At 36.3% G+C, this 26691-nt stretch overlaps 2 protein-coding genes, 1 long non-coding RNA gene and 1 pseudogene across 3 annotated transcripts; 2 read left to right on the top strand and 2 right to left on the bottom strand.

Moving 5' to 3' along the window:
• Positions 1–111: 111 nt before the first annotated feature.
• Positions 112–5093, bottom strand: LOC120005691 (annotated as a pseudogene).
• A 317-nt stretch (positions 5094–5410) lies between these two features.
• Positions 5411–8943, top strand: LOC120005689 (protein SUPPRESSOR OF GENE SILENCING 3-like). The gene is made up of 6 exons (XM_038855476.1): positions 5411–5690; positions 5886–6805; positions 7031–7328; positions 7415–7659; positions 8276–8433; positions 8564–8943. Exons 2-6 carry the CDS (start codon positions 5930–5932, stop codon positions 8778–8780), a joined length of 1794 nt encoding a protein of 597 aa, XP_038711404.1. The 5' UTR covers positions 5411–5690; positions 5886–5929; the 3' UTR covers positions 8781–8943.
• A 5667-nt stretch (positions 8944–14610) lies between these two features.
• Positions 14611–19421, top strand: LOC120005230. Its single transcript, XM_038854744.1, has 4 exons — positions 14611–16039; positions 16248–17627; positions 18114–18228; positions 18893–19421. Exons 1-4 carry the CDS (start codon positions 15206–15208, stop codon positions 19189–19191), a joined length of 2628 nt encoding a protein of 875 aa, XP_038710672.1. The 5' UTR covers positions 14611–15205; the 3' UTR covers positions 19192–19421.
• Positions 19422–19673: 252 nt separating this feature from the next.
• LOC120005231 lies at positions 19674–22039 on the bottom strand. Its single transcript, XR_005469754.1, has 2 exons — positions 21944–22039; positions 19674–20793 (listed from the first exon to the last, which is right to left on the bottom strand). It is a non-coding gene; the product is annotated as an uncharacterized LOC120005231 (long non-coding RNA).
• Positions 22040–26691: the final 4652 nt, after the last annotated feature.

The following is a 26691-nucleotide window of genomic DNA, read 5'->3' as shown; positions in this document are numbered from 1 at the left end:
GCAGCACATAACATCACAATAACCTCTGATGTATGCATATATCAGTTCTTCCTGAACAACATCTAGCTTTCTTTGACAATCTTGTCCAACCAACTTATCCTTCTACGTAAGTTCAAATCAAGGAGCAGCCTTCATACAATATGAAATGCGTTTCAACTTTCAAGTCCACGTATAATTCCGAATCTTAAATACATAAATCACAAGATAATGAAAACTATGATACATGAGTCTGGGGCGAGTAGGGCTGTCTGAAATTTCGGCTTATCCACACAAAAGAATCACTATGTATATCTGTATATAGCTGTTTTTTTTGAAATCAAACGATGAAGAATGTTATAATGGACAATGTAGATATATACATGGATGCCGCCAAGAGGACTCATATGATGTACGTCTATTTCGAATTCATCCTTCCGCGATTTTTGGGCTACCATTGATCATACACGAAAACGCATTAATAAGTTCTGAATCCTCCTCAGTTATCAGACTCGTGGCTGCAGTTGGGTTATCAAGCAGGAGCTGAGCCACAAGGTATCCAGCAATTGACCAGGTCTGGAACAGCTTAGTGTCGTAATATTGAGGTCATTTCTCTTGATATGCGTCTCTCAGCAACCTCAACGGCTTAATTTTGCAGCAATTTCTGGTCTGCTAATCTTTATGCTAGCAACTGTGAGCTGCAAAAGGCATTGAACGTGTAAGAAAATTATTATCTGATTTCAATTCCCAATATTAGAATAGTTTCTTATGTATGCAACTCCAAAAACAAGTGAAGAAAACACAATGAACGTATTCCACGGTGAAGTAGTGATAATTATGGTTATCCTATGAGGTTTAATACTTATTTACAATTAATTCTAAAAGCCTTTGACTGTCATGAGAATATGATGCCTGGAGCCATTCAACACACAATCTGCAAATCCATTACATCACCACAGACCATATGTGATCCCCAAAATCCATACCATAGTTTCAGATCTCCATTAATCACCTTAATTTTCAAGTTTTCTTCCCAATATGCTGTTGTTTCCCATCCTGAAAAGATGGAAGGAGACGTTTGGGCAAAAAGTACTACAACTAACCTGCCAAAGAAGAGTTGGCCAGGACCCTGCATTGTGGTAGGACCAAGGCCTGCATCATAACAGATGAGTTATATAACTCTTTCAAGAAAATAAAGAATACCATGAATTTTATCATAACTGAGAGATAAATTACGTGTTTTTAGGATCACTGCTTGTAATTATCTGCCATTCTTGACTTTCTAGAGAAGGATAACAGATCTTCAATGGCATGTCTGCTACCAAATCTGCCCATTTGGCTTCAATGAGATCCAATATGGCATGAGACTGCTCTGCTGTTGCAAGGCCACTTACTACAGACCATAAACTTCCAAGAGAGAAATCGACAAAATCCATGTGAGCAGGTTGCAAGTTCACAATAAGATATCCTCCTTTGTTGGGCATCCTTTGTTGTAGCAATAAATAGCATTTAATTTTCTTGAATTGATCCAATAATACTCTCTAATATGGAATGACAGAGATACCAGACAATTGTTCAGTGCTCGGATAAGGTCAGCAGATCCATCTCTGGAGCAAGCATCTCAAGTGCACAAAGTAATGTAGAACAAAAGCAAGAAGACATACACACTATCAGACCCAGCTCTTAAAACGCTACAAAGTGTAAAGGAGAATGAGACATGATCAATAGGACATGTTGGAAATTTAAATGACCACTAAGAAACCTTCAAATACTATTGTGTTGCATTCATCTGTAAAATAATTATTTGCAACACACTCTCCCAGAATTGTAGAATTGCACATACACCTAAGAATTAAGATCATTATTTCTCAACACTCTAGTAAGAGGTACCAGTTTTGCTAATATTTAGACATTCAACAGTCTATTAATGTAAACATAGTTTGATGCACATTTTATATTTCTCTTCCAAAAAACAGAAGGGATGACAGTTGAACAAGGCCAAAAGCTCCCCTTATCTCTTATTTCCAAAATTTGTTTCTGATATACATTAATAATTGCTTATTCCAAGGAACGCGCCAAAAAGTATATATGTATTAGCTCTCCATTTCCTTTGTTCATCCTTAGTTGTGCCCAACAAAAAGATTTGAGTTGAGAGTTGAGATCAGAGCTTATTTACCTGAATTTCTAGAGGGTGGTCATGAATTCCCATGCAGTGATCTATCATGCAAGAGTCATCAGTTACCAATAATGTAGGAAACATCTCAAATCCATCAGCAAGACATAGCCTCGGGATCATTTTAATTCCAGTTTGCACATCTATCCTCTCCTGAACTGAGAGATCACCAGAGCATTTTCCATAAGCTTGTAATAGAATGATCCACCACAACACTAAAATTGGCAAAACGATATGAAAAAGTTTAGCACCACACAAAAGAAGCAGAACCCGAAGTAAATTGCTGACCTGAAATTTCATTTACGAGAATCAACAGGAGCAACACGACTGATTGCTGCCTCTCCTAAGTCAGGGTCCAATTACTTCCTCTGTAACGGAATCATTGTCGTCCAGCAGGACCGTGTGCACCTTGAAACTAGCAGGCATCAAACCTTGACCAGGACTATGACAGTTCATTTTTTTCTCCCAGCTTGGCTGTAAAAGGAGTCATATACAACACAGATACTATCACACATGACACACCTAATTAAATACAACAAATAACCATCTGTCATGGTTGTCCAACATGCAATAGGAGAGTAAATATCAGCACACACCCCACAACCTAACCTTATCAAGTACACAAAGTGACAGAAACATATCTGTAACAGGCTCACAGCAAATTGTAGACTTATTCAACCTCTTGTGATAGGTAGCTCAAAAGAAATATCATATGAGGTATACCTCAGAAAAAGGCACCAAAAATTATACATTTAAGTCAAATATGATCCTATGCATTATTTGAGACTTTAACTACCAACCACTCATGCCCCTGCAATCCCACAGCCAGGCAAACCCCGAAAAATGAAAAAGAGCAAACAGAGAGCTCAATTTTAGTAATACACCATGGTTTTCTAATAGGTAACCTCCTCAAGCCCATCACCAACCAAAGAAAGAAAAAAGAAAAAGCATCAGATGGACACATCTAGTAAGCAGAGTTTCATCACGCAGATGTAATGTTTACACGCTCCGGCGTTTCTTCATTACATTAAAATTATTATAAGTGAATAATGACAAAGGCAATATTTCTTTCAACCCCCCCCCCCCCCCCCCCCCCCCCCCCCCCCCCGGGATGGCCCCGAAAAAGTGCATATTTTGTAGCAGAGACAACCGTTACTTGAGAGAGCAAATACGCACACATATCAACCAAAATAGATGTAATAATCCCAAATGCATCACTCTACGCGTTTGAATATGTGAAAAACAAAAAGACAGACGTTAAATTAAAACTTAATTATCTGTAATAATCTACGATAATAAAGTGGTGGCAATAAGCAAACAATTGAACTACCTGCAACTGAAGCGTATGAAGGATGAAATTCCGGACAATGTCATACTCTCCCTTCAGAAGAAAAGCAATGCTAGAAGGAATGAGATCCCGAATAAAGACTTGATCGTAATTCAACACACTGGAACTCGTAGGATCGTTCGCAACAATTATTCCAATAGGACTGCTGCAGTAATAAACCACTGAATCCCGCAATTGGTCCCATGCTTCATCCTCGATAGGATTCTACAGAAACCTTACAAGTTGTATCCCTATGTGAACCAGCAGCACCATTAGCTTCTGAAACCTGCTTTTCCTGTTTGAACTGCTGAACATTCTCAAACTCCAAAACATATAATGCGTTCACTGCACCATTCAGATTTAATGTCTTTGCATTATTTACAAATCAAGTTCTGATGTTCAATTGCCATTCTCTGCAATTATTCCACTTGTACTTTCAGCATGTTGGCACTTGCAGCGTAGAAGCTGCAAACTGCCAATAGCTGTATTTCCATGCAAAGCACCACCTAACCCCTTAAATGGATAGACCTTTACATGACTTCGTAAAAGACTGGAACACTTGAACGATTGCACATACCTTGATGCCTTTCTCTTTGCACAAGTTATGTGGAATTTACATGGAATTGTCCGCTCTGAATTGCTGAGAAATGAATCAGACTTAAAAAGCGAAGGGACTGCCCCAGACAAAACTTGTAGAACTGCCTCAGATGTTCCCATCAGCAAAGTGCTTCTCAAATGAACCAAATTCTGTTAAATTGAAAGCTTTTAAATCCAAGAGCCTGTCGGATTGAATACAGAATTGTTAGTCCTACACGTAGAATCATGATCACCATCACCAACAAAAAGAAAAAGTCAGGCAAACATAACAAGACTAGGTGCATATGCACCTGCATCTGCTTCTTTTGCTGTGAATATACAAGATGAAGTAGCAGCAACAAATTTGGGATGCCATCATTTACAAAATAAAAAACAAGATCATAGAGAATATCAAAGGCTACTCCTCTCCTTCTTAAGTTTTGGCAGAATTCAATACTTAACGCTACAAGTTTCAATTCAAGGATCAAGTAGCAAAGGTTAAAAGCAATAGCAACATCTTTTCACAGAAGAAATCATAGGGTCCAATATCATTTATCCAAGCAGAGAACTCCGAATTCCTCGACTCAAACCGAAATCTAACCAATACCCAATTTCAATCAGTCTTCAAAAACCCACGTGAGAAGTGTAATTCAGTCGAGAAGACAATGAGATCAATTCCACGACTTTCTCAAACCCATTGCCACCTTTAATTTATTAACATATTCACATTAGAGAAAACTAGATTAATATGAAAACCCAGACAAATTACAAACAAAAATAACAAAAACTTTTTATCACATCAAAAGAGAAAATTACCATATTTTGATACAAACTCTTGAGATTTTGTAGGTGAAGAAGAAAATAATATAAATTGGGCTTGATAGGAGTTGCGAGCTATCAAGTCTCACATGAAAGTGATCAGTCGCTTTCATCACAATTCACAAGCCGTGTTTCCACAAATACCCACACGAGCATGCAATCATACTTCTGAAAGGATTCGTCTTGGATTGGTCTCGCGCCATCGTCTTGGGTTGTGCCGGCTTTCCGACACCCGAATACCCGATCCACTCCTTCAATTATTTTATTTTATTTATGGGACATGACAGGAATCAAGCCCATTATCAAGACGGTTCTACCAAAGCCCGTCTAAAAAGTAGGCATGGCGGGCCGGATCGTAAGCCCATTTAAACTGTTATGCCAAAGGGACAGGGCCCGTTAAGAAAGCAGGCCTAACGGGCCGAACTGTTTCAAAGCTTATTTTTTGTACAACCCAAATAAAGAATTAATATATTGCCTTTCAGCTTTTTCTTCTTGCCTGTCTTTCAAATCAAAAGTGCGACTCCCCGAACAAGTTGCTTGCAGCAGTCGGTCACACTTCACTTGCAGAAGAAGGGACGTGAAAGCAGGGCAGCATCAATGTCTCTCTCTTCGCTCCTCTCTCTTGAAAGTGTATATATACACCTATACACTCACCGCTCTTCCCACGCTCACACCACGTTCAGAAGTTTAAATTTTCGCAACCGCCTCCGCCTGAGCAAATATCAGAGCAGAACTGTGATCTTCCACAATCCAGAGCTGTCAAATCATCGCTATTATTTAGCCGGTAAAATCTGTGGAAACAGCTCGAGATTATTCCAGGTAAAACCCTAAATTGCAAATGTCATGATCAACATTATAGATTGGGATTTATGAAATTCTGAGAACAATTTGTTGAAATTATCTGCTATGTTTTGCTTCGAATTCATGTTCATAGGGTTTCACAGTGTGAAATTATTTCTGTTTCCTTTGTCAAGTTTAAGTAATTCTGGCGTTGTTTATAATGTTGATCAATAGAAGAAGAGTTCAAGAAGCCTCAAGTTGCTGGTGCTTGTAAGAACATGTCAGCCAAGGGAGGATTTGTATCTGAAGCGTCTAGTTCGATGATGGAGCCGTTGGCTGATTCGAAAATGGATCCTGCACAGTCAGATGGTGATGGTGCTGTTAGCTGCAGGAAGTCCAAGGATATAGCAGGGAGCAGTGCTCCAAAGACCTGGGATTCTCACAATCCTAATCTTAAAGCTTGGAGCCATCCAGATGTAGTTCAGAAGCTATGTATGCTTAGTAATGGAGGATCAGGAAGTGCTTCTGGCTGTAGGAAAAAGCTAATTGCTGATTCCATGGATGATACTAAGGGAAACAAACTCGATAATCCTGATGTTGTCAGCAAGAATGATGATGATGATGATGATTCGGTGGATGATACTGATGAGGTTGTCAACAAGAGTGATGATGATGATGACGACGACGACGGTGATGCTGATGATTCCATGGATGATACTGATGACGAAGATTTAAGTGATGACTTTGATTCAGATTCGAGCCAAAAAAGCCATGAAACTCGCAAGAAGTGCAAATGGTTTAAGAATTTCTTTGAGAGTTTGGATGCTTTAAGCTTTGAAGAGGTAAATAACCGGAAGAGGCCATGGCACTGCCCTGCTTGCCAGTTCGGTCCAGGAGCTATTAACTGGTACCAAGGTCTGCAGCCCCTGATGACACATGCCAGAACAAAAGGTAGGAAAAGGGTGAAGCTTCATAGGGAGTTTACAGAGCTCTTGGAAGAGGAGTTGCGCCGGAGGGGAGCACCAGTTATTCCAGTTGGTGAAGCGTTTGGAAATTGGAAAGGGTTAATGGATGACGAGAAAGACCATTTGATAGTCTGGCCTCCAATGGTTGTCATCATGAATACCAGGCTTGAGCAAGACTTCAGGGGCCAGGTTCAATTCCACCCTCTCTGTCTCTGTTCCTCTTTCTCCCCACCTCCCCCCAACCCGTACCACTTTCTGTTTCATAGGGAGATCATAACTATAAGTTGCACTTTTTCAAAAATATTTTTGGAAATAAATGTGATGAGAAGCAGCTTTAATTTTCAGTGCATATTAAGGAGATCTGATGATGTGATTATGCAATCTTAACGTTTGTTATGTTGTATTGGATCTCAGTGGGTTGGCATGGGCAATCAAGAGCTTCGTGACTACTTCAGCTCTTATGGTCCTTTTAAGCCTCGGCACTCCTATGGTCCACAGGGGCATCGGGGAATAAGCATTCTGATTTTTGAGAGCAGCGCTGGTGGTTATGTAGAAGCTGAGCGTCTCCATAGACAATTTGTGGAGCAAGGTTCTGACAGAAGAGCTTGGGAAAGTGGTCGCCGGGTTTTATTTTGTTCGGGTGGGAAACGTCAACTTTATGGTTACATGGCAGTGGAGGAAGACTTGGAGTACTTCGATCAGCATTCACACGGTTCCTCCCTCTCTCACATTTTTTTTCTTTCTTTGTGCAAGTTTGGTTTCTTCATAAGTATTTAAAGTTTCATATATTTCTGATAGGAAAATCTAAGGTGAAGTATGATTTGAAATCATATGAAAAGATGTTCGTGAACCAAATCAAGCATATGACTGAGGCCAATCAACAACTTAGCTGGTTCAGAAACAAGGCTGCAAAACAAGAAACACGTTCAAAAGCTCTTGAAGAAATTATAGTAACTGTTAGTACGAAGCTGCGAAAAACGTTGGAGGAAAACCGTATTGTGAAACAAAGATCCAAAGTTCAGCATGAGCAAAACAAGGAAGAGGTAATTCTGTAAATTGCTTATTGACTTGATAACTAATAAAGCCCTTTGTGTTCTATGAGGTAGACTTTTAACTTGCTATCACAGTAGTATCTCATTATATGATTGATGGTTCCTTGAGCATGCGCGAAAGTTTTATTTCCCCTATCGGAAATGCATCCTCTGTCATTACCTTTTACGTGTCATCAGCCTATCATCTTCATGTTACCAACAAGCATATTAGCGTTCATCTCATCTTGACGGGAATGGGATCTATTGTTCTTGACTTTATTTAGTGGTAGTGGTAATATTATATGCTTGCATCTTTTGACAACAGTAGTTCATCCTTCATGTAAGTTCTGGTTAAGTGCCTTCATTAGATCAGTTAATTATCCTTTTGTGAGACTAATAACATGTTAATGTGCTACAGTTCACATTCTGAGATTATCTAAACTGTTAGTTGGAACTCAAATTCACAAACCTATTCCTGTGTTGTGTGGAAATTGGTATATTTCCCAATGAAATACATATATATATATAGAGTGCTTATTTCGAGAGTGCTTATCATTCTAAATTTTTGAGATTTTCTCCTGGCATTGCATTTTCACTTGTTTGAACTAACTGTAATCCAATTTTTAAGCTTGATTTCCAAGAGCAATTTTTCAAGAACCAAATCAGCAGTATCAATGAAGCTAGGGATGAAAGAGAAGCGAATTTTGAGAAGTTGCAGCTAGAGGAGTGTGAGAAGATTGGAGACGTAGATGTCAATCCTTCAAACATAGAGCAATACAAACAGAGGTATACCGGTGTACTCAACTATTTTTCGGTTGCTTTGCAAAAAAATATATGCAGATTCACATATTCAACCTGGAAAAGAGAGTTGGGGATGCTAGTTAAACTCTACTAACATACTTCTTCTTGGGTTTAGGGTGGAGGAAATCGCAAATCGCATTCAGTTACAAGGCGAAGTGATGAAAGACTTTGTTGCAGACAGGGAGAAGCTGATAAAAGTGCAAGAGGATAAGATTGCTGCTACGAAGCGGAGGTACTGGGAGGAAATGATGGCGCTCGAAAACGCATTTGATGCTGAACTTGCTCAGCTTAGGGGGAAGTATGCACCACAAAGTAGCGTAGTTGAAGGTTAAGGATATAATAAGGCTTGAAATATATAAAGTATCATATGCGTGGCCTTTGTATGGAGATCTAAGGGCACCATTGCAGTTGCCCTAATGTAGTATGGCTTAAAAACTCAAGTGCAGTTATAATATTATTATCAGCTTCTTTACTTTATATACCTCTTGCCCATTTCTTCCTGTTATTTTACTGTAATATAACTAGACGTTGCCGCCTAAGCTAATAAATATATGCTTGTAATTAGTGAATGAAGACAACAACAATGGTGGTCATGACTAGGTTGATCTTTTATTTATCAAATACAATGTTGCTCCTATATACATATATGCATTCACCAACAAGCCTTTTCATTCTGCAATTTCTAGCCAATTAAATTAACTTATCAGATTACATTTTCTTGTAGCCTCCTGTATTTCATGAAAAATTGTTCATTTCTTGAAGGAACTGGTAAATGCCATCAAAAAATGAAAGAGAACGAGTTTAGAAGAACGAATTGTAAAGCTGATCAAAACACATTTATAATTTTTTTTAAAAATAATTTGTATTAACTTTAACGGAAAGAAATTACAGCAGAATCCATACTGATACTACTCGTGGTAAAAACAAAAGGTGACTAAACCAATAACACAATTCACGATTCTATTATTAGCAGAGGTAACCACAATTCAGCTTATAAAATCGTCGGTCGCGACTCACGAAGAACACGACAATTGTTCTTGCAAGGTTTGTGCGTCTCTCTCTCTCTCTCTCTCTCTCTCATATTTCATCATCTCTAATCTTCGTATTCTACATTTTCTGAAGATCAGGGAACTTTGAACTTCACTTCAAAGCCGCTGCAATTCGGTTCGAGCTGAAGTCAAATTATAATAGGCGAGTCTAATTTCCTCGTATTGCGTCTTGTCTTGATTCCTTTAATTTGCTTTGCTTTGTCTTCCATGACACTCTGTACTTGATGTTTGCTTCACATTTATATGTTTCTACGATGGAAACCCTTGCACAAATTTGTCATTCGGGTCATACAACACATGAAATTTGTTGAACCAAACCTAAGTTATGTTGCCCGAATTTTTGAATAAATTTTATTGAGTTCTTTGTCCCCTGTTTGTCTATGCAAAACAATTTGATATTGGTTATAAACCTAAGATATCTAATCTGTTTGGATTGCAAGCTTCAATCGCCATAGCTTGGTAATGTAGTTGAGAGTAAACCTGATGAAATGTCTTGACCTGAATTGCTTGTGCTAATCAATGAAGGAGCATATCATTATTTCTCATAACCTGTGTATTCTAGGGCATGCTTTTTCTGTAATGAAAGTTGTCTTTAAGTTATTAGGAATCAATTGGAGTTTGGAGATTATAAATGATTACCCTACTCGATATGCCTCTAACTAGCATTAAAAGGATACATAGGAAATATTGGAATTGCAAACTTAAATTCTCCTTAACGATCAGTTGAAAACTTGTAATAGAGTTCATTCAAGAACTTTAGTGAATGAAAAAGAATAAAAAAAAAAAAATGTGATCATTTTCTTTTTTTGATTGTCATTCTTGTGTTTGTCAAAATCTCTTTTTCTTCGATTTATGCCTGGACTTTCAACTTTCAAGAAATTTATTTTTGCTATCATGTTCAATAAGTCAGTGTCTACATTCAACAATGATTGTGGAGCTTCATGTGAGTTTCTAATTGATGATACCATGCATTGTGAATTTCTGACCACTTGATATTTGATGTATGATTTATTTATGATCTCTGCTAACTATAGGAATTCAAAATTCTTAAAAAGAAACTAAGAAAGTGATGAACTAAAGGGCCAGAGAGCATATTGGAAAATAGTTTTGATGTGGGGAAGGATTTAGGCTTACCGTCACTTGGATGTGGGGGTTTAACAAATTGGAGAGCTAACTAGAGCCACTATTGGACCTAAAACAGGGTAAGAAAGGAAGAAAGATGATAAATAATAGAAACTTGCACAGAAAATGGAGTAATTGATAACTGGAATAGATAATAAGAAACCAAGCACAAAGTAACCAAGATCCAAACCCTTCTTAGAGAAGCGCCTCCAAACCCAACCCTTACAATATGATAGAAAAGTTCCCCCCTTTTTACACAGACTACCTCTTTTATTCTAGCCTTAACCCTAATACGATAAAAAGACATAACTACCCCCTATTTTTCCTTTTAAAGACCTGAAGGTCCTTATCAAAAGAAAATTAAGCTAGCAGTTTATCTAATAGAGCAATCTAATTTTCAAACTTTGAAATTACTATACTGGACATTAACATTGCATTTTGTTCTCAATAGTGCTTAGTCTTTATGGTCATCCATATTGTTGAACTTGGTAAACACAACCTTCTTTTACCATCAATTTGTGAAATCATTAATTTTTGAATTGTTTCTGTAATGTATGCTGAACTTTATGAAAGATAGAAAGAAGATGCTCCTGGATGTTTCAATTTATAAAGGAAACAGGTAAATTGACAAACAGAATGACAACCTTTAATTGATGCTATTATTTCATCCAATGGACTGCTTGAATTCATTTATTTGGTAACTAGTTTTGAACTGGTTTCAACTAGTTTCACATCTTGAAACAATTTAGTGTCAATTTCTATTATTTTGTTTTGTTTTTGTTAATGCTCCAGCTAGTTTCAATTGTTAAAGGGATACAGGTAATTTGTCAGTACCTAGAAAAAATTACTTGTTGCTATTATTTAATTTCATCCTAAATACACCTTGAATTTTATAACAATGGCAGAATACCAAATGACTTTGTTACTCCAATGGAGAGGAAGAATCTTTGAGAAAAACTTTCAGTCAAATCTTTCTGTGTAGTTGTCAGTCCGCTCCTTCAATAAAATGATGATGAAAACAAATTAGTTTTCAAAATTTGTTCATCATATGATTAATATCACATCCTAATGCTTTAAAAAAACTATTACAATAAAAAAAAAAAATTCTCATGCATATGATGAATCAACGTTTGTTGCTATCTGTGAAAGATGACTAAGTTGATGATGAGTAAGAGCTTTAGAATGATACGTAGACACATGTGCAAGTTTCCCTGCATGTGGCTAGTCCGTGAGAACTAGCGGATCGATCACTAAGTGGGGATGCTCCCTCCAAATCTTTTCGGAACTCGTTAGGAATGTGATATAAGTAAGAACTGAAAAATGGAGTATATTTAGAAGGGGCTTAAAAACCTTCTCGTAATTTGTTCATACAATAAGTCACGCATTAACGACTCATTTTTATCGAGGATTGAACTGACAAATATCAAGAAGGATTGGACTGAATTTCTTAGGATCTTAACTTGAAATACCAAACACAAGGTGGTTAACCATTTGATGAAATAATTTTTTTTTTTTTAATGTTTGTAACACAATTATCATGTTAATCGTAGTTATATCATTCCTTGTGACTTTTATGTAGCAAAAACTTTCATTAAGCGGATTAAACATCAATAATAAATAGTTACAGATTATTTTATTTTAGAGGTTAGTCTTGGTGTTATTTAATTATGGATATTTTTTGGTGTGGTTCTAGAATGTGCATTTAAATTTTAAGTATTTTTTTTTCCAAACAAGGTAACCCTTTGTATCTCTATAATTGGTCATTAGCCAACAATATCCCTCTTGTTTTTTCTACCATATCTATCATTTTATTATATTAGAATTATTTACTTGTCACTAATAAATTGTTTTTTTTTCTCTCTTCCCCTAATTTTTTCTCATTCAACAAGCACAATTACATCTTTCTGATAAAAAAATAATTATTATAATTATCTATATGATATATAGTTAGATTTAGAAAAATATTTGTCAATTGATTTTTTAAATTTTAATATGGTAGAATTTATATTATAATAATTGTAAAATGAATTAAATTTAAATTTATTTTGCGTTTTTTTTTTTGTTTTTTTTTTTTTACATTTGGAGCTCTTTTGATGGTTAGGTGTACTTTTCCTACAATTTTTCACTTAGAGCATGTCCAATGGACACCTGATAACACATTTTTAAGTGTTGAAAAGTGAACTTTATGGAAAATTTAGAGTGCTGGAGTTCTACAATGGAAGAAAATGAACACTTGAAAACACACTTTCTTGATAATGACACTTGAAATATAGGTTGTTGTTAAAAATGACACTTGAAATATGAATTATGTATATAGTTGATGAATAGTGAAGAGAGATGATGAAAAGGAAGAGAGATGATGAAAAGTAAGAAAGAGATGATAAAAAGTAAGACAGAGAAAATAAAGAAGATGAGTATGAAGTATTGAAAAGTATGAAGTGTTGATGAATAGTGTATATTGTGGGACCCACTAATCCAATTAAGTTATGTCACATAGGAGAGAGTAGAAGAGAGAGAATGATTTTGAAGTGCTTGATATAGTTTTTACCACTGGAGTTGCTCTTACCCCTATAACTATGAAGTTTGAATTTTAAGTAATTCCTAAATTTACTGCAGATTTCTTTAGCTTTTGTGGTGGTGTTTTTTTTTCACTTTCTTACTTTACCCCCACTTCTTTTGCAATTCCCAAAACGCCCTCAGTCCAACTAAGGTTCTGTCTGCCATGATGGAGTGGCTTTAAAACAGTCTTTTTCGTATAAAGAAAATGTTATCACTTTTTTTATTTTTTTATTTTTAACAGTTGAGAAGCTATTGAAAAAACTTTGAGATTTAATATAAGTTGCAAGTGTTCAGATTTTGTAAATAAATAATAAAAGGGGTTAGATGAAATAAAAAAAGGGGTTAGATGGAATAAAAAAGTGTAAAGGTATTCGTATGTTATTTGAATTTAAAATCTGTGTTCAGAATTATTTAAATTTAAAACTTAAAATTTAAAAAACATTTTTTGTATGAATGATACAATTTTTCACTTACTAATTTAGTAGTGTAATTGTTTATTAGTATACTTTTATATTGAGTGTTAAAATTTTAGTGCTATATGTTTAAATGGTTAGTGAAATAAGAGCATCCATAAGAATTTCTTTCTATATGGGGTGAGAACATCGACTTTAGTATTATTCATCTCACATGTATACGAATTATATTAGATATATATATATATATATTCATGAATCTAATGATAATTAGTAAAAAAAATACATTAGTAAAGTTAGTAATTTGTTTGTCAATACACAAAGGATTTCATGTCATGTTTTTTTTTTTTTTTCGTTAATTGAATTCATATAATGTTTGATATTAGATGGCGTGTGAATTAGTGTTTAATTTTAATTATATATATATATATATATTAATTTATTCAAACAAAAATCAGGCGACTCCGATGTTTATAATTTCCTAGTGTAGTATAGTGTTTGTAAATTCCTATACTCTTTTCGTAGTGTTAGGTTTAACGTTATTATTTTGGAATGAAATGTGAAGTGGTTTCGACATTTTTTTATAAAAAAAAAATCTCTAACTCTAACTCTAATCATAAATTTTGGAGTTATTGAAAAGCATGGTAGGGATTTAAACTTTTACCCAAACTGGTATTGTTGCCATTTTTCTCATTTAGTAACTAATTGAGTTTTATTTTTTAAAAAAATTATTGAGTAATTGTTTCTTCATAAGTCTTGTTATATTAATAGGAGGAAGTTTCATGAAAAATCATTGTCCATCAAAAATTCTTGGTGAACCAAACGGGTCCCAACTCCGAAGTCATTCACTCACACTCCATCACTACCTAGTCCTTTGTGGTAATTTCACACACCCTAAAAGTAAGGAATAAGTGAATAACTATTGAGAATCCTAAAATATCTGTCACCCCGTACAATCTCTCTCTAGACTATACTAGAGGAGAGATAACGTATTATAGGCGCTCCTTTTAATCTTCATCGCACCAATTTCGGAGCCCAAAATCAATCTGCACCGTCCTTTTCATAATCCAACAGCCGCGATTCGTCGGTCAAGTGGTTACCCCAGTTTCTCTTCTATTCATAAACCCTAGCCCCCACGATTGATCCTCCACTCTCCGCCCCCCATCTCTCTCTCTTATTCTTCTCTGCAACAACAAGAACTACGTGACACCCATAACTCTTCCCGATCTTGGATCTCTAGAGAGAGAGAGACCCGAAATCTTCTCTCTTCGTAAAGAGAACCTATGTTTAGTTTTTTTTTAGGATTCGTTTCCTCTTTATCCAGTCTCTGTGTAAAAAACCGTTGATTTATTCTGTTTAATGTAATTTATCTTTATTTTCATGGGTTCTTCGTTCTAAATTTTGAATCTGAGTCGATCTGTGTACGATCCACTTTTTTTTTTTTTTTTGGCGAAGGATGTCGTGTTTGTCTGAGTGCACGCTGTTTTGAGTCTGATCCGAGTCGAAACTGAGTCGGTCCGAGTGTACCGTTCAACTCCACTGAGTCGGTGGCCTTGTTTCTTCGTTGAGAAGTATGTTGGGCGGGTTAGCTTTTCATTTCGTGTCACTTGGATTATGAGACCATATGGTAGTGGGAACGAGTCAAGTCGAAAACTCAGTGAGTTGGTGTCCGAGTCAAGTAAGCGTAGTGTTTCGAGGGGAACATTTGATCAGCGATTACGTTCGACGAAGAACAGCAAGCCAATGCCTTCAGTTGGTATGCGGCGGAGCACAAGGGTGTTTGGGATGGCGAAGGGGGTGGACAGTGCCCTTGTGTTGCGGTCAGGGCGCCGCCTCTTCCCGGAATCTGGTGAGAGCAGAGGCAGGAGAGTCAACGATGGGGATGATTGGTGCCATCCTGTCAAGAATAAGAACAACAGTATTAAGAACATCAACGATGGCAAGAGTAGCACCACCATCAACAACAAGAGGACACAGAATGGATGGGTCCGTGAAGTTGAAGTGAATCCAGACGTTATCAATCTCGATGGTGCTGAAAGTGAAGTGTCCACACAAGTTAAACTGGAGAATTCGAAAGATAGAAAGAGGTATGGGCTTGTTTACAGTAGGAAAAGGAAGGAAAGGGATGTGCAGTGTCATGGAAGTTCTGGTGATCTGGAGAATAGGAAGAAGAGGATGCGTCTGTATCATCGTAGGCAACGGAAGAAGAAGAATGATAGGAGGAGTGTTGTGGGTATGGAGCGAGAGGGGGAGGATGGGATTCCTTGCATGCTTGTTGTCGTTTTCGAGAGTACTTATAGTGGACATTCTAGTTGGTTTTCTTGCTTTCTGCAGTTTGTTTTAAGTTACATGAAGAGGGCTATTGTGAGGTTGTCCCAGCTTACTGCATTTCTATCATCGGAGCCGGTTTGCAATGCTTATGCTTCTCAGGGCATCCGTTTTTTGCAGGTCTGGATTTGTTTTCATCTCTTACTTTCATAGTTTTATTTTTTTTCTTCCTTGATATTCTTATGGAATGTATGGTGCATTACTTTTCCCGTAAATCATTTCATTCCCCCAGTGGTTTTGATTTTTTATGTTAAGCAGTTCATACTATATTCTCTGTTTTCTTGAATTGCTTAATTTTGTTCTCATGTTATATTTTATATGCTTTCAGGACCCTCCTCTTCATGGCAAAGGAGTTTGCAAGTTTTTTGCAGCCAGGCAGTGTGTACCGTTGTTTTCTGTTAATTTTTCTGCCGTTCCAGAGTATTTTACATACATGCATCTAATTGTGCGTTTTAGAATTAGTTTTTGGTTATTTAGACTTGTAAATAATGCAATGAGCCAAATGGATGAGGATGCAACTGATGGATTAATGTCTGACAATGAAGAACCAAATGTGTGCATCCCTTCAGACTGTATTTCGTCTGAAAATAGGCCGAGACTTCATGGAGTTGATAGTTTTGCTTACAGGCCAACATTACATTCTCCTGTTAGTGGCCGGATTTCTCAGACTCGAAATGGAATAAATTCTAGGGGTATACAGAAAAGGAGGAGTTCCTTGAGGAGGAGGAAAGCTAGAAATCTTTCACCCATCTTCATGCACAAAGCCAATGGAGCTTTAGTTTCTGATCTCATCTGTAGTAGGAAAAATGGCATTCCTTTCTCGTCTGTGGTGTCTAAGAATAAGATTAGGACTTCAATTCAGCATGCATCTGCTACGTCTGTGGTGTCTAAGAATAAGATAAGGACTTCAATTCAGCAAGCATCTGCTCCTAATCTTAGAGAATTGAGGACTACCGTGGTTGGATTACCAGTAAATACTGGGTTGTCCACTTGCTCTGCGAACTTATTAATCATTGAATCAGACAGATGTTACCGGGAAGCTGGAGCCATAGTTATATTAGAAATATCCGATTCAAGAGAGTGGTCGCTTGTGATCAAGAGAGATGGATCAACAAGATTTACTCACAAAGCAGAGAAAGTGATGAGGCCATGCTCATGCAACCGCTTTACGAATGCTATTATATGGTCTGGGGATGATAATTGGAAGTTGGAGTTTCCTGACCGGCAGGAATGGTTCATTTTCAAGGATCTTTACAAGGATTGTTCTGATCGGAATGTAGCCGTTTCTGTTGTTAAGCCCATCCCTGTTCCTGGAGTACATGAAGTGCCAGGCTATGAAACTAGCAACAGAGCTCCATTTCGCAGACCAGTTTACTACATTTCTGTTAAAGACAATGAGGTTGCAAGAGCTATGGCAAAGAGTTTTGCAAATTATGACATGGATTCTGAAGATGAGGAATGGCTGAGGAAATTCAATAATGAATCTGCCAAAGATGAAGTTGATGAGCAGGTTTCTGAGGATAAGTTTGAGTTAATGGTTGATGCCTTTGAGAAAGCCTGTTACCACGGTCCAGTTGGTCTTACAGATGATAAAGCCTACATTGATTTATGTTTGGATCTTGGCTCGAAGGAAGTAGTTGAAGCTGTGTATGATTATTGGATGAAAAAACGGAAGCAAAGGCGGTCACCACTGCTTAGGGTTTTCCAGGTAAAAGTTATATTTTTTCTTGAACTGTCTTCCACGGCCTTTTTTTTTTGGTCTGGTGTATCTGTGTTGCACTTATATTCATATTAGAAGTTGTGCTTATGAAATGCGTTATTGGTGTTTATGGAATGTCAATGAAATAGCAGATTCCGGTAATTTTAGTATATTAGTTGTGATGGCTAAAGGGTGATGGGTGTAAAATATTACAGTTCTTATCCACTAACTTGGATTATCCAGAAAGAGCGGAGAGGGTAAACTTTGATTATTTAATCTTATAGATTTATGTTAGCTGATCCCACTCTATTAGAATGATAAGGTTTTGATGTTTCCTATTTTAATCAATTAAATTGCAGTCTACCCCTTTTTCCTTGCTTTGCTCTTCCTCTTTCTTCTCCTTCTCATGAATTTATATGCCAACTTATGCTTAGAAAATATTTCGCGCTATGGACCAGTTATCTTATCTAGGTTAATACTCCTTTGTCATAATAGGTTCATCAAGTGAAGAAAGGTTCACTGGTTTCCAAGCCGCCTCTACGCAAAAAAAGATCATTTAAAAGACAGGCAAGTCAGCTTGGAAGGGCCAAACAACCAATTTTCTTGCCAGGTACTTTTACATTTGCTCTATCTTAAATATCTTTCACTGAACATATATTTCGTTATTTATTCTTGACTTGTTGGGTGTGTGTACTCTGCACCTTGAGTTGTATACTTTGTGGTGAATTTTGAACTATAAGATTTTGCGGTTTTGCCTGGTAAAGCTGTTGTTAGAATGAAATGGTGGTTGTAATATTGGTGTACTTTGGGAACAAATGATAAAGAACTCAGGGAAATACACACCCTATTAGACTTAAGCTCTTAATTTTATGAAAATTCGTTATATTTTTTCATTGAAGAAAAGGAGTTAACTTCATTGTTGGTGTCACCTTTTCATATGATCCTTTCAGAAGAAGGGTACATGCAAATATCCTGATCCCATAAAATAATGTCATTGATTGTTCTCTTAGTAGGTGAAGAGTAATTTTCATTCTTTAAGAATTGTTACTATCAGTTGTATTAATATACGAACTTCGTAAAATAATATTTTGAAATTTATAGTTGATACTACTCAAGCAAAATCGTTAGCATGTTGCTCTTTTTTGTTGGTCTTATAATTTGGATATGTAATATTTGACATGCAAAGTGAGCGTAAAGGCTACCGCTTATACTAATAGTTTTTTATGTAGTTGTAATTATTAATAACTTTGTTGCATCTTTGGATTATTGTGCAGCTATAGCTGAGCGGGATGCTTTGGAAGACAAAAATGATTTGCTTAAAATAGAGGAAGCTAAGATCACAGCAAACAGATCTGTGGAATCGGCTGTTCTGAAAAGGAAGAGAGCTCAGCTTTATATGGAGAATGCTGATTTGGCAATTTACAGAGCTGTTAAGGCTCTTAGAATTGCGGAAGCTGCAAAATTAGGTGGATTACCTGATGGTGATGCTGCGGTGGCTGACTTTTGGGATTTTGATTCGGGAAGGACCAGAGCCTCGGTTTTTTTGTTAGAGCCTGTTGAGGACAAGCTTTGAAGAAAATATTGTATTCTTGTATAGATATTTAGTCGAAGGAAAATTCTGTGTTATTAAACCACAGTAACTGTTTTTTTATTTTTTCTTGAAAATTAACAGGAAAAGTACAGATAAATTTTTGCTCATGTTGGAGGTGCATGTTGAGCAGGTGTAAATATTAGTTTAGTCTAGAGAATTTAACTCCCTTTCCAAATAGAATTTGGGCATGCGTGGATCTATGAATTGCTTCATCTTGTTTTCTTTTCTTGTACATTATTAGAATAGTTTTTCTAGTTCACAGGTTAATCCAGTTCTGCGGGGAAGGAATGGTTATTGTTGGAAAAACCTTGGCTGATTACACTTTAATTTCCTTCTTGTCTGTCTCCCACCACACTACCATAGTGTACAAATGCTTGAATACTTCAAGAACTTGATCCTTTGTTCTAAGCGTAAATGTCCATACCTTCCTTGAGTGGTCATCGATAAAGGTAACAAAATATAGATAACCACCAAGAGTATTCTCCTTAATGTAGCAGACAACAGTGTGAACCAAGTTTAGTAAGTTTAACTTTCTTGGTGGGGGAAATGTCTAAGGTAACACAACATAGATAATCACCAAGAGTATTCTCCTTAATGTAGCGGACAACAGTGTGAACCGAGTCCAGTAAGTTTGACTTTCTTGATGGAGGAAATGTCTGAAATATCCGAATTAATGTAATTTTATGCTTTTCAGCCAAACAATGAGTACAAGTCTGCATAGCATCTGAAATCCCTTCTCACTGCCAAATTTCAACAGAGGCATCTTCAAATGTGTTAACTTCTACCTTTTCAGAACACAAAGAGAATTTGCTTTCTTTCCTCTGCCAATCACTAAGGAACCCAATGCTTAGTCAGAGCCCACCTGCCATCACTAAAGTGATTCTTATAACCTTCATCATCAAGCTTAGCTTGCCAATGGAAATTAGAATGAGGTTCACATCTTTCAGCAACATTTGAGGTTACATGAAATGAGGCACATGAGTCCATGACCAACTGCTACTATCTTGGCATGTGAGGCTAAAACAACCATCGTCACAAACAATAACTGTCACCTTCAGCTACAGCCTCCTCCTTTCACCTTTGATTTTGCTCTTTTCTTGGTCTCTTTTGAAAAAATGACAATTCATGTGGCCCTTCTTTTTGCAATGGAAACATTGAATGTCCTTCCTTGACTTGAATTTGCCCGTGCACTTGTCGCGGCTGTCAATACAATGTCGATCTCTATTTTGGCTTCTACTTCGTCTTTCTTATCCTGTGGTGACAAGAGATGTCTACTACTAGCAAACATAACTTGGAGGCGCCACTTTGTGCAGAGCTCCGTCTATTGTTAGTTCAAGCTTTTGGAGCAGAACAATCAAGGCAAACTACAATAGATTCTTTTGTAATTTATATAATAATATAATCAATCAACAGTGTCACCAACACTATCTCATGATATATTACAGCAAGGGGATATTGATGTAAACCAGTTTACCTAAAATGTTTTCATAATTATATTTCAGCTGGTCTATGGTTAATTCAAACAGAGTTTGGTTACAGTTATTTGTACTCCGCCAGCAGCTTGGGGATATCATCCATACGCAACTAACAATACAATATCAACAAATAAGAGAACAAAGAAATTTAAGGAAAGCAAATAGGAAGGTATTTATTTGGACGGCATTGGATAAAAAGTAAGCTTCAACCTCAGGATAACCATTATTAAGCCTTTCAAGAACCTAAGATAAGATATATATTACTTCCAAGATGATAGTATAAGACTGAGGTTCCACGAAAAACCACCACTGGGTTCCCCAAGAAAAATTCCACATTAATCATTTTTACCTTCAGGAATCATGCAGGCAACTCAATACAAGTCAACAAAAATGAGCTATATAAAGATGAGCTCAGCTTTTGACTAGCAATTCTGGAGCAATCTGACTGTAACCCAATTTGCAATTGAAAATCAGACTAATAAAAACCAACACTTATATAGGATGGAGACTAAAATGCAACTACAGAAGCGTCCCAAGGTGCAAGGCAGCAAAAAGAAATTCAAGAGAATTATAGCACCATATTCCTATTAGCCCATTATCTCATATTATTCTTGAAACACAAAATCAGTTAGAAAAAGCAAAGATAGCTCGATGTGACTCACACCTGAGCAGCATTTTTTATATGATAAAAGTGATAAGTTTCTTTCCCAGGAATGCCAGACTCAAAGAATTCAGAAATGTATATCCGACCGGTCACTTGACCATGGGCAAGGTTAAAATATCAACTGAAATGCAGAGTGAACCTCATGAAATATTTGATAAGCAAACTTGTGTCTTCCAACGAGGCAACGAAAACTTATTATAGAGTGATTACAAATAAATTTCATTTCAAACTTTATGCCCTATTTGCTGTGTGAATATTTTGGCATCCTCCAGCCCTATCACCTGACTGATTATTTTCCATTAAGATTCTGATGAAGACCTAGACTGTTCTCCATCAAAGATTAGGGATTCGATTGTATATTGATGTTACTCAAGCCCAATTAAAATAAGGGAAAGTTACGCTATTCTCACTAAATTACACACTAAAAAATCAAGTCGGCAATGTAAAATGCGATGATTGAACAAAACAATGCTAATGAGCAGAAAACAAAGTGAAACCCCAAGAAATAACACGAATCAGATAAAACTCAATCCAAGAGAATAAGGAAAGAAACTCAAAACGAAAATTGGAGAAGAGAAAAAGAAAGAAAGAGTACCGATATCATATACAACGACATCACAGAAAAATTTCTTATCAATAAGGCATCCGAACACCACCATTTTTCGATTTCCCGATCAAAACAGCCGTGTGACCACTGTACATCGATGGAGAATTTAGAAAAATACACAAATCAATCTACATAGCAACACCATTGGATATGTATACATCGAGAAGAAGAGAGAAGGAGAAAGAGTGATTGCCTGAGAGGCTGTGGAAGAGGTTCGGCGATATCAGCCGAAGCAGCTCGAATCCAGTGATGCATTTTTTGGTCTCTCTGTGAACTCTGAAGTCTGAAGTGGTTCCGTCAGAACTAGGAAAGGAAAGCACCGTCTTTGTACCTAACGGCTAGAAAAATTCAAGTAGCACATCGTGGGTCGGAATTCAGATGGATGGGTTTGACTTCGACCCGAAAGCAATTTTATTTATCCTCATGAATTTAATGCATTTTAGCCATAATTTAAGGATCCAGGGGTCGTCCGGTTCTTATCATTCAGTGCTAAAGACCAGTACTTGTTTCAGCCGTTGGATTTGTACAATTAAATCCAACGGCTGAATATCATTTGGCCCATTTTTAAGGCAAATTCCAAAATCATATATCATCTCTCTCACGCACGCAGCTCTCGTCATCCGGCCCACTTTCTCAAACCAGATCTCGTCTCAAGTTTGTTGAATAGAAGACCAAATCCGTGAAGCAAGAAGACTCTACCTTTGTCGGAGACTCTGCGTCGTTGAAGACAACGTCTCCTCATCTGCAGCTCTATTTTTATGACCAGATATTCTCTCAAGTTTGATAATCTTGGTCATGCATGATGTATTTGATTTTGGGTTATTTATAATATAGTCTTGAATGATGTGTTTGATTCTCTGTTTGTTTTGCCTTTAATTGGGAGATCCAAAATAGTTAATAGATGTTGCTATCACATTGAGGTTTTTTGTAATATGCTTCTTGCTCCTCTTGTGCTATAATTTGCCCATCTTGCTTTCATATTGAGGATTTTCTTTCATGGGTTTATTTGTGTATTTGCTGAGTTTGTTCAAATTACTGGATGTACCATTGGGGTAGTGAGATGGTTATTGTCAACATGAGTAAGATAACAAGATTTTTACTCCAACCATAATGAACACTATACAGAGACAAAATTGAGAACAATTTTAAGTAATCCATCCCACAACCCTGTAAATTTTAACACACCACTGACATAAAAATAAATTGAGAGGTAATCTAACAAAGGTGGAAGACTTTGCAAAGTAAATCTAACGGTTCACTTTTTTCCCCATAATTTTGTTTCATCTCCCTCTCTCTTCATGCATTCCTCTCAAAATTATTCTATCTCTTAGACACAAATAAGAGATTCAGAATCAGAGTCTCAGAACCCAAGTGAAATACAAAGATTGACTCCCTTCTGGAGTGAAAAGCTTATTTTCTACATAAAAAGATACCGCAATTGTTCACTCTTGGCATAATAACAATTAATCTATTTTGGAGAACAAAAAAGTAGTTGACCATTTGAATATATATCTATTATTCACAAACCCATACGAGTTTTGTTTATGTTTGCCCTAGTGGTGATCATTGTTCATACCAATCAAAGTATCCAATGTTGGGTTGTACTCCTGGTACTGTTGACGATGACGATAAGATGACGATGGTGATAGTTGCTGCCTCAATCAACGACGAGGAGAATGATAGAGATGCGCTGCCGCCTCGGTCACTGCCTCCGACGAGATCTGCGTGAGAGAGATGGATATCTGATTTTGAGATTTTTACCCTAAAAGTGGGCCAAATGATATTCAACCGTTGTATTTAATTGTACAAATCCAACGGCTGAAACATGTACCGGCCTTTAGCACCGGATGATAAGAGCCGGATGACCCTCCGGATCCATAATTTAATATTTTATATGGCAAAAAGTTCTTTTTAAAATAGGGTTTCAAAAAAAAAGTTTGAAACACTTAAAAATGAGATATTTTTGGAAAAAAGTTCTCTTTTCAGTTTTTTTTTAATAGATCCAAGTCAAATAATAATGAGTCGGAGAACCAACTAACTTTGGGGTTCAAGTGGCATTTCATCCCTAATCCCAAATCATCTGTTGCTATGCTTCTGACCTCTAATTTCTATATAAAGAATACGACGAGCATACATATTCTCTTTCAATTATATTTGGAGGGTCTACTAGACCCGACACATAAAAAAGTATTTATTTTTATTGTGGTTCTTTTATTTTCTGAAAAAATAATTATATAACATTTAGCTTACATGCATATTGAAGCATTTTGCATAACATAAACTAAACAGTAAGATGGAGTTATGCGTTCCTCATCCATAAAGTTTGACTAGTTCCTCCACCAACTCATCTTTCTCCTGCCCTCCTTTCTGATGCAAATTGGCTCAAGCCTCACACTTAAGCAATGACACCAATAAAGAAACAAACAATTTCATAATCACTGTCGTTGGAACTTCAAAAAAAGGATTCACTCCTTAGAATAAAGATTTTATCAAATACATCATAAGTAATTTTTAACATAGAAAGAAAACAATATAAATAGATGGAAACGTGTGCTTAATTATGGCAAGTTCTTCATTGCCTCCCTTGATTATAGCTGCCGAGATTGAGCTAATATTTATTACCCATGATCAACTCATTTGACCCTCCTTGGGCCACATCAATTCTCATAATATCTTGTTGAAATAGTGCGTAACTTCCTTTCTAGTATTCATGTGGTCTTGCATAATCATAATCATGGGCTTATCTTTTGCACCCATTATTGCATCAATAGCTAGATTATTTTTCTGGTATCTTTTAAAAAGAAGATGGTTTTTGTCGATCAAGACCCTATCGAAGAAATGGGATATGATAATGTAAAGATGATCAAATAGCTAGACAAGAATGAACAATCATCGATCGTGTTTGTTCCTCTCCTTTGGGAGAGAGTACTTCTTAACTAAGGAAGAAAGAGAAGAAATAGGCTATGGACTTGAGATTAGTAAACTTCATATGGGTCATTACTTATTAGGTTTCATGAAGAATATGTCAACCTTGAAGAAGCAAAAATTCCATCCAAAAAATCTAGTTTGGATTAGAAAGAATGATTGTTATCTAAGGCAATGCATTGGAGGGTATGTGAATCATTGTGGATGGAGTTCAATGATGGAGATTATGTTCGGGTACATTTGGCAAGCAATTTTTAGTAGCATATATTATACTTAGTAGCTTATATGCTATTGCCTTGCCAAACAATCATTCTACACCCACAATTTCGAGTACAATAAAGGTAGCATTTTGAGACAATTCTAAAATTGTCTCTTGGAGAACCATTTTGAGACAATATGAGTTTTGTTCGCTAAACTACCCTCCACTATTTATTGAACTACTTAAATTACCGCTTCTTTTCCTCTTCACATCTTTTTTAATTATTCATTATGAATTATTCACAATGAATTTAATTATTCATTATAAAATTATTAGATAATAATTTAATGATTCCTTAAATAATTCTTTTAATTATAATTTTATATTTTTTATCTTTATTTTCTACCAACAAATTTACAACCAAACGTTACCAACATTTTAGGTACCATTATCTGCAACCATTTCTTACCAACATTTAAATTACCAAAATTAATGCTAACATTAATGGTATTGTAAAAATTGTCCATCAAACGAATCCTGTTTCTCAAAAAGAGAGAGGAGAGAGGAGAGAAGAGGAGAGGAGAGGAGGGGAGAAAATTAAATACTGATTTGATGGGTTTTGAAATGGTGGGCATATCTCAAATTTAAGGTATGCAAATTGAAAACCCTAAAATAGGGTACCATTTAAGATATGTTTACTTGAAAAATGTACTCAAAATATATTTTTTCATTGTACATGCTCTTACACGTTGTTGGGAAGAGAAGTATAAGTTTGTTTAAACTTCTATTAAAGCGATGTATGCTTCTATTTGGCAACCTAGAAAATTAATAGACATCACAATCACTCCTCTATGGATTTCTACCATTATCTACCCAAAAAATACCTTAAAGTCGTTGCCATTTCATCTCCAATTCAGAGTGACACATGCATAGATTATGCACTCGTGAATTGTCACTATATTTGTATTAGTTCTCAAAGTGCTTGCATGACTAGATCCATGAAGAAAATAATTCCATCAGAACGAAAAGTCTAAAACAACCATATTTAATTTATTTGTTTTGCCACTTCAATTGCAGTTTCGTCCATCAATCGTAAGTGATGATGCATAGTTTTGTTGGAATATTGTCAAATCCTTCTCTTCTGCTAATCAACCGAAATCCTCCTCCCAAATATAGTTTAAAAGATGTATAAACTAAGTCAACAAATTAGAACAAATAATTAATTAGTGTGTAATTTATCAATGAATTTTCCCAGTTAAGTTGCATCATATAGTCTACAGACTCTACACCAACTATTATATAAACATTTATTCTCTCTTTCTAGTTCTCTCTATATATAAAGCACTTAGACAAAGTAGACTCAAATTGATAGAACAAAATAGCCAGAGATCATCAAGAAAGAGAAAAGGCATGGAACCAAGGCAAAGAACTATATTAGTGTCTTCATGTTACCATGGCTGGCTAGCTCATGGCCACATATCTCCATACCTAGAGCTAGCCAAGAAACTCACAAAGAGAAACCTCTACATATACCTTTGTTTTATAACACCAATCCATCTCAATTCAATGTAACAAAAAATCTCTCAAAAATACCCAACTTGTGGAACTCTCC

This window comes from Tripterygium wilfordii, chromosome 9, assembly GCF_013401445.1.
Source record: "Tripterygium wilfordii isolate XIE 37 chromosome 9, ASM1340144v1, whole genome shotgun sequence".
Taxonomy (NCBI): Eukaryota; Viridiplantae; Streptophyta; class Magnoliopsida; order Celastrales; family Celastraceae; genus Tripterygium; species Tripterygium wilfordii.
This window is presented reverse-complemented; position numbering and strand designations above follow the sequence as displayed.

What these genes read in the sequence shown, in the direction of transcription:
- LOC120005689 (XM_038855476.1), top strand. Translation starts at nt 5,930, where the DNA reads ATGTCAGCCAAGGGAGGATTTGTATCTGAAGCGTCTAGTTCGATGATG. An exon ending in AGCAAGACTTCAGGGGCCAG is followed by an intron (nt 6,806 to 7,030) that starts GTTCAATTCCAC and finishes ATTGGATCTCAG; the next exon opens with TGGGTTGGCATGGGCAATCA. An exon ending in CTTCGATCAGCATTCACACG is followed by an intron (nt 7,329 to 7,414) that starts GTTCCTCCCTCT and finishes TATTTCTGATAG; the next exon opens with GAAAATCTAAGGTGAAGTAT.
- LOC120005230 (XM_038854744.1), top strand. Translation starts at nt 15,206, where the DNA reads ATGAGACCATATGGTAGTGGGAACGAGTCAAGTCGAAAACTCAGTGAG. An exon ending in AGGGCATCCGTTTTTTGCAG is followed by an intron (nt 16,040 to 16,247) that starts GTCTGGATTTGT and finishes ATATGCTTTCAG; the next exon opens with GACCCTCCTCTTCATGGCAA. An exon ending in CACTGCTTAGGGTTTTCCAG is followed by an intron (nt 17,628 to 18,113) that starts GTAAAAGTTATA and finishes TTGTCATAATAG; the next exon opens with GTTCATCAAGTGAAGAAAGG.